The sequence below is a fragment of the Callorhinus ursinus genome, unplaced genomic scaffold, assembly GCF_003265705.2.
Source record: "Callorhinus ursinus isolate GAN/ISIS: 27379988/994484 unplaced genomic scaffold, GSC_fseal_2.0 scaffold29, whole genome shotgun sequence".
Taxonomy (NCBI): Eukaryota; Metazoa; Chordata; class Mammalia; order Carnivora; family Otariidae; genus Callorhinus; species Callorhinus ursinus.
The window spans coordinates 17,956,830-17,970,470 of record NW_027397091.1 but is presented as its reverse complement, the minus strand read 5'-3'; the positions used below and the strand labels follow the sequence as shown (position 1 = coordinate 17,970,470).

The 13,641-nt window shown below is 41.5% G+C and overlaps 1 protein-coding gene across 2 annotated transcripts in view; it reads right to left on the bottom strand.

The window, feature by feature from the left end:
* KIZ (kizuna centrosomal protein) overlaps window positions 1-13,641 on the bottom strand; it is a 132,744-nt gene that overhangs the window by 39,714 nt on the left and 79,389 nt on the right. The window contains exon 7 of one of the 2 annotated variants that reach the window (XM_073878465.1): window positions 7,464-7,577. The exons of the other annotated variant lie outside the window; for it this stretch is intronic. Within the exon in view, the coding sequence (XP_073734566.1) occupies window positions 7,464-7,577 (114 nt within the window). The remainder of the gene's footprint in view (window positions 1-7,463; window positions 7,578-13,641) is intronic. 2 annotated transcript variants of the gene reach the window in all.

The following is a 13,641-nucleotide window of genomic DNA, read 5'->3' as shown; positions in this document are numbered from 1 at the left end:
TTTTCAACTTTGATTGCCTACTGGAACCACCTGGGGAGATTTGCAAAATCTAGGTGTCTGGGGCCATTCCTAAAGGATCTAGTAAAACTGGACTGGGGTGTGGCCTTGGCCGTTAGGATTTTTTTAAGGCTCACAGAGTGGTTCTAATACGTAGCCATGGTTTCAAATCACAGCATAGGTGGTCACGCTCCTCTTACGTGTGGTTAAAAGAAACCGATCACATTTTATTCTCAACAACTCTTATCCTTGTTTACTCTTTGTTATCCTTGTTTATCCTTGTTATACTTGTACTATGGTCTACTTGTAATTAAAAAGCATTAAGATAGGGACGCCTGGGTGGCTCAGTCGGTTAAGCGGCTGCCTTCGGCCCGGGTCATGATCCCAGGGTCCTGGGATCGAGCCCCACATCGGGCTCCTTGCTCAGCAGGGAGCCTGCTTCTCCCTCTCTCTCTCCCTCTGCTTGTGCTCTCTCTGTCAAATAAAATTAAAAAAATCTTAAAAAAATAAAAAATAAAAAATAAAAAGCATTAAGATAATATTAGGAAAGAGTTCAAAAGCAAGCCTAAGTTATATGCCCAGACTATGGCATGTAGTACACCTCTGGGGTAGGAGACGGACAAGATGAGCCTGGAACACCTTGGTATCACAGATGAAGCTCTCAGAGACTATTGAGTCGTGTCTACAGGCCTCAGAGGCTATCATGAAGGGGATCCCACTGACCCAAGATGAGACATTTTGAACACCAAAAAGAATAATGACTGCAATGGACTGACACACAGCAGATACATGAAAATCATGAGTTCATTTAAAAAATAAATAACAAAAAAAGTAAGGAAGCTTTTAAAAGAATAAAAACCTTTGGATTCAGCCTTAAAAAAGGAAGCAAGTCTTGCCACATGCTGCAACATGCATAAATCTTAAGGACATTATGCTAAGTTAAATAAGCTAGTCACAAAAAGGCAAATACTGGATGATTCGATTTACATAAGGTACCTAAAATGGTCAAATTCATAGAAACAGAGCGGAATGGTGCTTGCCAAGGACTTGCAGGGAGAGAGAAATGGAGAGTTGATTAATGGGTGTAGAGTTTGTTTTGTGAGATGAAAAAGTTCTGGGGATCTGGTGCCCAACAACATGAATATCCTCAATGCTACTGAACACTTGAAAATGGTTAAGACGGGGGGCGCCTGGGTGGCTCAGTTAAGCATCTGCCTTCAGTTCAGGTCACAATCCCAGCATCCTGGGATCAAGCCCTGCATAGAGCTCCCTGCTCAACCTTGGGGTGGGGGGAGGGGAGTGGGGGGGTGGTGTCTGCCTCTCCCTCTGCCCCTTCCCCTACTCATGCTCTTTCTCTCTCTCTCTTTCATTCTCTCTCTCTTGCTCTCAAATAAATAAATAAAATCTGTTAAAAAATGGTTAAGATGGTAACTTTTGCTGTGTGTGTTTTACCACAATTAGTAATATAAACCAACCAGCCAACAAACCTTTGGAGGCTGCTAGGGCAACCACTCATTCTGATAATTGGTAAGTAAAGGGACAGAATCATTTATCCTACCTTTGTGGTCAAAAAAATGCATTTCAGGATTACCAAGAAGTTCATGGGCAAAGTTCTTCCAACTAAAAAATGCACAACAAATGAATTAGTCACCATTCTGTAAGTCCAAATTAATGAATGCATCCAAGAAACGGTAATTTTGTGAAAATTACATAGTGGTAAAATGTCATACTAAAGGCATCAGTGTGCCAACGCTTGAACCTACAAATCCCAGTCTTAGCACCACTAAAAGTGGGACAACCTGCCATCCCGTGCTGCCTGCGGACGTGTAACAGAAGGACCAGTACCACCTACCATGTTGTCTTGCCCAAAATAACTGGTCTGGAGTATAATCTTTTTTCATTTATTATTATTGTTATGTTAATCACCATACATTACATCATTAGTTTTTGATGTAGTGTTCCATGATTCATTGTTTGTGTAAAACACCCAGTGCTCCATGCAGAACGTGCCCTCTTTAATACCCATCACCAGGCTAACCCATCACCCCACCCTCCTCCCCTCTAGAACCCTTAGTTTGTTTCTCAGAGTCCATCGTCTCTCATGGTTCATCTCCCCCTCTGATTCCCCCCCTTCATTCTTCCCCTCCTGCTATCTTCTTCTTCTTTTTTTTTTTTTTAACATATAATGCAGTATAATCTTGTATCTGGATTGAACCACCAGTTTATGGGTAACATCATTTGGATCCTTTTTCAAACAAATAAAATGTAAAAAGACTTTGAGACAATCAAGGTCAATGGGCAAAGAATAGGTATTAGATAAGGAATCTTGTTAAACAGTAATGTATTAAATGCTTATCTGTTAGATAAGTATTTGTATTTGTAAATGAAATATGTTATCTGTTTTAAATGACTCAAGAAAAAAGTGTGGGGGAGAAAAAGAGATAACACAAGACTAAAAAAATGTTGACAATTGGTGGATCGTGGTTATAAATCATGGGATTTCATTATGTTGTTATATTTGCTTTTGTGAATTTTTTAAAATTTCAAAGTAGAAAGTTAAAAAAACCCAGGGTACTAATGTCTGTAATTACTTGTAAATGCATCAAAATAAGAGATTGAGATTGACAGACTGGTGGAAGGATGGAAAGACAGACAGATATAGGTGTGCAATAACATGTCAATGGTAGATCTGAGTGGTAGATATAGGGATGGATGCTCACTGTACAGTCCCTTTATTTTTCTGTATGTTTGGAAATTTTTGTAATAAAATGTTTGGGGAAAAAAGTAAGTCTATGTACAATTCAGAATATGTACATTCTTTAATGCAGCTTTATTGTTAAAATCTTTGCTTGACTTAACCAAGACTTGCATAAAGTAGGATGTGTCATGGGGATCCTTGAACTTCTTTAAAAACTTCCCAGAATGATTCCAAAGTTTCTGGCTAGTTTGGCAGACAGCCCCTTCAGTAACTTGAATTTGTTGGTTTCTTCCAGACTTCACTGAAGTCATAATGCCACTCAATTCCTTTGTTCTGATTCTTATATAAATGAAGGAACATCCATCTGCATTTGGTTTCACAATAGATTTCCCTACTGGGAAAATGCACTCACAGGACATGAGCAAATTCTAGTCTATTCAGCTGTTGTATTTCTTATAATGAGTAAATCAATTGTGTTTCTAGTCTGAAAGCATGTTTAGTTAGGTTGAATTAAACTTGAAAACAAGTTGAATTAGAATGAATTACATTAATTAAATTAGTTGGGATGGATTGAATGATCAGAGACCAGTCTCTCAGGTGATTGATACACACGATTTCTGCAGAGACAAAGCCAAGGCAAGACTCTGGCTACTAATATCCCCACCAACTATAACCATCCCTCAGGTCCTGGGATGAAGAACTAGCTAAGGTTTCCCACAATTACTGTAAAACTTCACAAAAGGCCAAAACCATTAATCGACTTGCACGGGGCCAAGCAGCAAATGAACTACTGAAGGAGTTACAGCATCTAGAATCTTGTGACTTCGGAACAGCTAAGCCAACCCTTAAAGCACAAAAACAGGCTTTTCTGCAGATTTACTTCAGGATCGACTGGGCAAGGAGAGCAAGAGCTATGGCTGTCTTTGCATGAGATGTTGCCCATGGTTCTACATAAATACACCAAATCAGAAAATTTGCAAAGCAGTACAAAGGCCTTACAAAAGTTGTTTTCTCTTTTGTCCACTTTCATTGGAAGATTTGTAACATCGGTGCCACAGAGAGAAAACAAAAGTTTGGTGTCAGTTAAATGATATACTCCTCTAGTTAAAAATACAACAAAAGAAGAGACTCGAGTCTATAATTAATTTCATATATTTGGAATGGTTGCCAGTCAGAAAACTGCAATTTACACAAATGTACCTGTGCTTCCTAACCACAACTGATTTACAACAGATTGGTAATTTGATCAAAGTTTTAAATGCAGAAAAATTAATGAACATCTTGCTTTTATTCTGAATACAGGCAGAATAAAATAAAGAGGTTTTTACATATTGTAATCCAAACAATATAAAGCTGACTCAATTTTTCAGCTCGAGTTTGAGAGCAAAATTGGGAAACCATATTTGAAAGGCAATTAATTAGTTGCACCTGGAAAAAAAAATGATAGTCTCATGATGGCTCATCATATAAGATAAAATTACTTATTAAGTAATCGTTTTTATCTTAAAATGTTTTCCCAAAGGCAATGATGAACAAAATTTTTTATCAAGTACCCCCAATGACATGAATCATATTTTAGTAGTTAATTGTTTAAAATAGTGACCTGGTCCTCTACCTAGTAAAAAGCCTTTCTTCCAAATGAAGGTCTTTGAACATTTAATCCTTGATATAACAAAAATCAATAACAATGATAGTAATGGTCTTGTTCTTTTTTCTTTTAAAATGCTTCATTTTTTGAGCAGGAATTTGGAAGCCTTCACATTAGCTTTTAGAGTAGGTTATGGGGCAGGTGTCCTATTCTACAGATGAGATTAAAGAGACAGATGTCGATTGCCATGGTTTGGTCAGGGGCACAAGCAGGACTTTGGCCACACCAAACATGACTCTATTCAACAGGCTTTAAGGAGTTCTTAACTTGCTAGAGGCTTCCCACTCTGCCTGGCTCAGACTTCTATGACATCAGAATCATTAGCAATCAAGGAACAAAAGCAAATCATTCTCTCCAAATCTGTGTTTCTGGAATGGTTCATCAAACTGACTAGTTTGGTCCAGGGGAGATCACCAAGAAGGCAGGAATATTTCACTTAGGGGAGTACCCAACAATAACTACCAGGTGTTGAGGGGTGTAGGGGAGTGGTTAGAGCAAGGAAGGCAGGGGGGAGCCAGATGCCATGGTTAAAACAGTTAGACAGAACATGTATTTAAAGACCTGACTACTTGTCTCTCACAGGTTCTATATACACTTGGCACTTTTTCCAAGGCTAGAAAACAGTGACAATCAGTGTCACTATCTTTAGTGACACACTATCCCCAGTCACAGTACATGGGACAATTCTAATTGTAACAGAACATAACACTGACATTAGTAACCATTCCTGACTTCTTTATCTGGCTTTAAAAAATGACTCTGGTAACCAAACAGTCTTGAAGGCTCCAGATATTAATTTTAAAATTTGTGTTGGTCATAAAGAAGGATAATTTCTTAGGGAAGGCTGATTTATACACAACTGTAGATCAATAGTCGTGTAAAATGCAACCTTTCATAATGGAAATCAATGCTCTATCATGCATGTTGAGAAACTATAACAAACGTTAGTCTAGTAGATATAGATATTATATCTTCTCACCCACAATCTCAGTTTGGCAGCTTAGGTTAAGAGAGTCAAACAATGAATCATTTAGTCTAACAAGTCAGTTTGCACAGAGAATTATAAATGCATATATGCTTCCTATGCCACATGCCACAACTGTGGTTTATGCCGAATAGTATATCAACAGATATAAAAGGCGGTGAGAAAGAAACAAACATGGCTCAAAGAGCCTCATGACACACAAGCACCCAACGACCTATAGAGTGCAGAAAGACTCCTCCCAGGCAGCTTCTTCCACCATCTTGTAAAGGAGTATTTGAAGACTGCTGTTTTTTTTTTCACATGATAAATACATGGAAGAGGATTTTTTTGCTTTTACTGCTTTAGGTTGAAAAGCTACTGGCTAGGAGTCATTTCCAACATTTCCCATAGTTTGGGGATCACTAGTGGAGATGCAAAGGGTAAAGTAAACACACTTAGGACTTGTGAAGCTCATTGTGGTCTGTGAAATGGAACCATTTGACTGGCCAAGTTTTTTTTGTGATAAGGCCCTTTTAGAGACCATTATCCTGACTTCTCATGCCTTGATGGGATCAGACTTAGGCTGAATTCTAAAGAAAGTAGTGAACATAAAACAGCACACATGGCACATTAAAGGTAGAGAAAATGATGTTGGAGGTAAGATAACCAGACCCCAGGAGCCTCTCCCGTGCTCTCAGCCACACAAGGTCCTTGCAGATGGGCTTTCACAGACACCCATCTGCCGACCAGGCCTGAGTAATAATCTGTTCTCTGCTAGTAAATGGTAGGACTTTTTTTTTTATAAGAGGAAATACAGTCAATCCCCAAAATACAAATCAAAGCTAGAACACTGGCAACATTTGTGCCACATGAATTAGACACCTACCAGATGACATTACTGGACAAACCATTACACACATTACACATTTGTAATTTTATGAACTCAGCAAGTAGCCCAATGTCACAAAACTTCTGAGGCCATGAACAGAAACCCAGATTGCCTAAAAGGTGGATAGAGGTATGGAATGGATCTGACTGACTTAAGGAAAAATGTACAGGCGTTACATATGGTTCATATGTGCCAACCACCCTGCAAATAATTAACTCTCTCTCTTTCTCTCATCTCAGATTTGTGGCCATTTAAGGCATATCTTTGGAATGGTGGCTCTCAAACTTGAAGAAGAAGAGTTCCCTTAAGGGTGCATTAAAATCCAGATGGCCACACCCCATTGCCAGATTCCTGATTCAGGGGGTCTGAGGTGGGGCCTGAGAACATGTGTTTCTTTTCTTTCTTTTTTTAAATTTTTTAAAAAAGATTTTATTTATTTATTTGAAAGAGAGAGGGCACACAAGTAGGCAGAGCAGCAGGCAGATGGAGAGGGAGAAGCAGGCTCCCCACTGAGCAGGGAGCCTGATGCGGGGCTTGATCCCAGGACCCTGGGATCATGACCTGAGCCGAAGACAGACGCTTAACCGACTGGGCCACCCAGGAGCCCCAGACCACGAGTTTTTTTAATTTTATTTATTTGACACAGAGAGAGACAGCAAGAGAGGGAACACAAGCAGGGGGAGTGGGAGAGGGAGAAGCAGGCCTCCCGCTGAGCAGGGAGCCCAATGTGGGGCTTGATCCCAGGACCCTGGAATCACGACCTGAGCCGAAGGCAGACGTTTTAATGACTGAGCCACCCAGGCGCCCCAGAACACAAGTTTCTAACAAGCTCCCTGGTCTTGTTGATGCTGCTGGTCCAGTGACCACACCTACAGATTGGAGGCCTGGGTCACTAGCATGACCTTGGACATTAAGGAATTCATCCCTCTAGGAGGTGGTTATACTGGATCATATCCTGGGTTGTTCTCAAGGTATGCTAATATGCCATACAAAGGCTACCTGTGCTCCCTCTCCCCAAGTAAGCCCTTAAAAACACTGCTATGAGCAGGGACTGAGTGGATATACCCAATTAACAGTTAGAAACAAATACATTTACAAAGAAGTAAATGTATTGTGATTTACAGTTCGTAAAAAAGTTAAAATGACGACTACAAGCATCTACCCCAGTGGTGACCAGGTGAGCTAGGGGTCTGCAACTCTGTGACCCTTCACATTTGGAAGCATCTTGGAGCAAGAACAGCCATTGCACCCCAGCAGCGATTAATACCTGACTTGCTTTTCATCGCTGTTACCCCCAGGTAAGGGTCTCGGAAGCTGGTGAAGGACAGCTGCTCCGCAGGCTTCAAGGTCTTCTTTCAGAATGACACTGTGATTATAGAGCCTATAAAATAAAACAGGTGCTGCCTGAGATGTTTATTTAAGCACAGACGGCCCGCTTCTAGAATCTATGGTGGTTCTTCGTGGTTTATTGAAATATATCTGTAATATAATCTAGACATAAAAATGCAGCAACTAGACTGTCTCTCGACAAAAATGTAAAATGGGGCAGTTAGAAAAACTTGTTTGTGTGTATGTGGCAGTTTTAAATCCATCAGAGGAAGCAACTTTTAACCCATTAATGTTGTTCAATCTACAGCTGTGCAATCTCATTCAACACTGCATCTGACTGATAGGAATGCTAGATAATCTTAACAGCAGAAAAGGCTAATTTTATATTGTCAATCATAACAAAGTTAGAGCTCCACAACTCATGTGAAATTTACTTAAATCGTCACTGCTAAGAAATTGGAAACTGCTGGCTGAAGTATAGGTTATGTCCTCTATTTCTGAATGCAGAAAAATGACTATTATTTCTCCATTCAGATCCCACTACGATAAAATTTTCTTTAATCTTAGTAAGAACAGGAAGGCGTGGGAAGAGAGACTGAGCTTTCATTACTTACTTCCAGGATACTGGGGGGACCGACACAGTCTAACAATTTGGCCACTGTTTCTAGTTAGGTCTGTCATAGTACCGTTAGCCTCCAAAGAGATTGGCTAGTAGCTTCCTTTTAAAAAGTGTCTATTTGGGGGAAAGTATGATTCTAAAAATCTATTGGAAAGGATATCAAAAACAAAACAGTACTTCTACTTTAAAGGAGATGATCAGAGTTGGAAATGTTTGATATATACCCCCAAATGAAAATGAAGCAACTCCGAAAGCAATGTGTTAATTAGCAAAGTATTACTAATTTACAAATTACTTATGACCTACCTACTTCTATAGTTGGTTAAGTTACTGGATCCATTTGAGAGCCCTGTGCCTGATATCATGGGGATAAAGGAGCTGTGCTCTGTCCTACGGGAGGGTGAGAGACAACTGCAGGCATAGTCCCCCTTCTTCCCCTGCTATCTCCCTACCCGGATGTAGGCTTTTACTCTGGGCAGGAAACAAAAATGGAACCCCAGGATCTGGGACCTATTCTGGGCTCTGGGTCACACTGTCAGTGCCCCAGCTCCCTGGGCACTTGACCTCTTGTCTAGACTCTGAGTTTGGATTCTTAGTCCCTGTGGGCCAGGCCTGGGCTTGGACCTTCACTCCTGAGCTCTCCTGTCAAAAACCTTCCAGACTCCTGGCCTATGTCACTTATAGTACCTATGAATACTTTTTTTGGGCAAAATCTGGGTCCCAATTTTTTCTGAAAGACTTTATCTTGCTGCCACTCGATTCCTACAATAACACCTGCTCTTAAGAAGGGGAAGATAAGCCCACCACTGGTGAGCCGATTTTAGAGATGTAAAGGGGAGCTCAGAACTGGTGGGCAGACAATTAGGAATGGTGAGGAGGACCCTCGACCAGGCAACACTTAGACAGAGGGGAGATAACACTTCAAGCTTAGGAGCGGCACAGGCGAAGGTGACAGTTAATGCCAGGTTAAGAGGGGTGTAGGGACCAGCAAGGAGACAATTTGGCCAGATAGTGGTTGCTGTTGGTGGTGATAGGATAGTACAGGTGACTCCTGAAGAACACAGGCATTATGGGCACTGACCCCACCCCCCAATACAGTCAAAACTCCATACATAACTTTTATTTATCTATTCTTAAAGATTTATTTAAGAAAGAGAGAAAGAGAATGTATGAGTGGGAGGGCAAGAGAGAGGGAGAGAGAATCTCAAGCAGACTGAGATCACGACCTGAGTCGACAGCAAGAGTAGGACGCTTAGCCGACTGAGCCACCCAGGTGCCCCTGTACATAACTTTTTTTTTTTAAAGATTTTATTTATTTATTCATGAGCGACAGAGGTAGGGAGAGAGAGAGAGAGAGAGAAGCAGAGGGAGAAGCAGGCTCCCAAGGAGCAGGGAGCCCGATGCGGGACTCGATCCCAGGACCCTGGGATCATGACCTGAGCCGAAGGCAGACGCTTAACCATCTGAGCCACCCAGGCGCCCTGTACATAACTTTTGATTGCCCCCGAACTTAACTACTAATAGCCTACTGTTGACTTGAAGCCTTACTGATAACATAGTTGGTGAGCACACATTTTGCATACATATTATATACTGTATTTTTACAATAAAGCTAGAGAAAAGAAAAAAACCATTAAGAAAATCATAAGGAAGAGAAAATACATTTACAATACCATATTTGTTGATAGAAAGCCACATATAAGTGGACCCGTGCAGTTCAAACCTGTTGTTCAAGGTGCAACTGTAATGGGAAATTAAAATTCGATATAAAACTCTGATGAGAAAATAGCGATAAGCCTTTCAGATTTCTGAGCTATGGCTGGTTTCCTGAAAGCAGTGTTTTCGAGAGGGTTAGCTTGGCAGCCATGGGCTGATGCTGTTGGTGAAGGGAGAAACCTGAGGCCCCAAACCAGCCAGGAGACTGAGCTTGTGCCGGCAGGGGCAAAGCACAGAAGTGGGAGAGCAGCAGTGGGGTTGGCAGGGGCGGGAGCAAGCGCCCATGGTGGGGGCTGGTGGGGTGGGACTGTGGAAGGCTTGGGGCCACGCTTCCAGCAAAGGGCTAGTCATTCACAGCTCCCACTGTGGTTCTCAGTGATGCTGATCTTCCTAGTGTTCAACAGAAGCCAGAAATCCACCATCGCAAGGTTTATTTTCATAGGCTATCTTCCAAATTTACAAATGTGGCCATTAATTCAAAAGAAGATAAATACAATGCTGGACAAACAGAGCCGGACTGCAAGCGTGGGGTCTCCAAGCTTAGACTGCCGTTAGTCTGACTCCCTGAACCAGGTGGTACACCCGAAACAGGGACCACGGCTCGATGTTTCTGTAGCTCCTCTAGAGCGCTGGCACGCTAGTGGGAGTCAGCAGACACTCAGGATGCCGGTGTACCAAGGCAGGCTGTGCGTGTGGTGTTGCGTTGGGAATAGCCTCCTGCCGGGGAGGAGTAGTTTACCTTTGCCATTCTTAGGAATAGTGATAGGAGAAAGCAGACAGTTTTTGGCTATTGTTTCTAAATTCTCTGCTGACAATGCACCTTGCTGCCAATGCATCTCCCCCACCCTCCAGCCCCGTGTGCCAGTCTGGTCACATAACCTTTGTCCTTTTCCAATTTGAGCATTCCAAATGTCTGGGCTCCCTTAGACTACTAGCTCATCTCACGCTTGTCTAGGCCCCTCTCCGACTAGCTCATTCAGGGCTCTTTCTTATCCCTGACTTTTGCTAGCACTCACTAAATAGACAGCATCCTTCATTGTACGGAACTGCCTTCTAGTTATGTCCTGTCTGCTTAGTCTGCTCTACAAAGCCAAAAGCTTGTTGGGAATAGCAACTGGACTTGTGGATTTTTATCTTAAGTTTCACATAGCCCTCAGCATGACACTGAAGACACACTTAGAACACTGTGTGTTGAATGATGGGCCAAGATTTAAACCCAGATTAGAGAAATTCATGACCCACCTATTTCGACAGTATGTTTTTACACGGTGGTTGTTATACCAGCCCGGCGCTTCCAGGGCTGGGCAACAAGTGATCAGTAAGACCACTGTAAGTACTGTCTGCACAGGGCTTGGGTCTGCTCTAGATAAACTCAGGAGCTTCTCTGGCTAAAAGATGAGTTGGTCTGTGCTGAGGATTTCTAATAGCTTTATCTGGTTTTAGCTGACAAAATATCCATCAGTCCTTGGCTAAAAATAACTCTATTCAAGAATTCAAACACTTCGGAACTAAAGATTAAAGACTATATCTTATGGAAACACTGCCTATGTTGGAATTCAAGATCTCAATTTCTTTTGTGTCTTCCATGTGCATTCCAACCAAAATAATTCCCGCCGAAGGGACATCAGTCTGATGAGGCTGGATCCAGTCTTTCCTGGGGAACCTGTGGACTGGCCTGGCATCAACACACAGGCCCAGTTCGTTCTCTGTGAAGTCCAGCAAGTGGACAAACCTGCTGGTTGACCAGGAATCGCTACAAATACAAATGGAACTTTAAAGAGGTGTATTTTATTTTACCCAGCAATGGTTAAAGCATACAATGCATAAAATTTTGGGGGTGTCAAATTTAAAGTAATTGCTTCCTAGCTTCATTTTCATATTTTAGTCACGCAGAATTTTGGAGATGATCTGAAAGAAAACAACCCCATTCCAGGCTAATACAAACACTCAAATTAATATACCCTCTTTCTAAAAAACAAGGAAGGGAGAAAAAGTGCTTTTTCTTTCAGTATTGCAAACTGAGAATTACTTTTTGGCAAAACAAAAACACTAACAAAAATAAAAACAAACCCTGCATGAGCCTATAGAGTGTCAACTATTCCTCAACTCTGCCAGGTAACTGTCTCCCATTCCCCTGGTTATTAGCTTTTTGGGGACTTAGAATTTTAAGTGTTTCAGCTGCAGCATTACAGGCTCAGACTTTCAGGTTTTATTTTCTCTAGGGAACAATTGTCTCAGAATAGTGTGGTAATCACTGACCATAAATGGTAATGAGTTGGCTTACAATATTTACATAATCCATTGTTACTTTAAAAAAGTTTTATGATACACGTTTACTGTGTTTTTAATGCCACGGAAGGATCACAAAGCACCAGAGCGGGTCACCTCTAGAACAAAGTTTTAGGGAAGGAAATGTGCATTCCAAAATGAGCAACAATAGAGAGGCATCATTCGAAGAGGTAGTGCACAGGTTAGGAACATGTAGTTTAAGAATAACCCATACCCAGAAAGGTGGGAAAGGGGCAACACAACCGGCTTTTGTTTCCAATTCCAGTGCCTACAGCAACACTGGCTGGGAAATTCAACTTCTTCCTCCTCATTGGTCTGACCCACCTTCCTTTCTAAACATAAGAAGGCTTTGATCTTTAAGTTAAGAACACATGGTCTGGATAGAAAAGATTACTTTTTAAAACCGTCATTTTAGCCAGTTCTGGTTCTGGTTTTTTACATTTCATTCCCATGGGCATTTGTTGATTACAATGAATGTTTAAAGGTTTAAAATCCTCCCAAGAACCCTGAGTATTCTTAAGTTTAAACAAAACTAAGAGTGTACATTCATGTACCAAACAACTCAGACCACAACTGCTACAAAATATAACTAATGAACCAAAGCCCACTGTTGTCAGTCAAAATCATCCTGAAGCAATTTAGCACCTTCACCAATAAGAGAAAACCTCCAGTGACCTCCCACCCATAGGTACACAAATACAACAGAGAACCAGAGAGGTCTCTAGAAGCTCTACCTCCATAAAGATGCAAATTAAGATTTAAACAGTGTAACAATCGGCCAGAGCTAATCCTTTTACAGAGGTGTAAATGGCTATTGAGAACCGAATTCCGGGCTGCTAGCTTTTGTTAAGTAGCATTACAGACAAATTTTCATCCAAGAGCAACGCCAAGCCACCAACTCTGAGGACTATTGATAAAATAGTTTCATAAAGCCAGTGCAATTTGTTTGCTTTGATATCAAATTTCCTGACCATAAATCCAAACGTGTAAATATAAACTGCATCAAGAATTAGTGCCCTGGGAAAATAAACTGGAAGCGACTATCTCAAGCCTGACACCCGATGGCTGGAACAGCTGTATGCACGGCCACAGTGAAGTTTGTATATGGGGTTTTGTTTGCCACACAAAACAGTTGTAGAAAGGACAAACACATACATAGTTAAACAGTATTTTTCTTTTAACGGGCTGTCTTACAAAACCTATGTTTTGGTGGCTACCTCGGTCCCCATTGTGCAGCCCCCTGGGTGGTCCCTTCCAGGGGGCCACTTGAAGGGAGCACAATGCCAAAAAGGAGGGAAGGAGGGGACGGTGACACAAAGGCCAACAGAGTGGGGCGGTATGCGGCAGGCTGAGGACCAGGGGTCAGCAAACAACGCTCCTTCTCTTTACCCAGGAAACAAGGGCTCCTTCTCTTTACCTGGAAACAGTGTGATTAAGCTGACAGTTTGAATTATGGGCTACATTTTGTAGGGTACCGTCCGTCTGTGTTAAG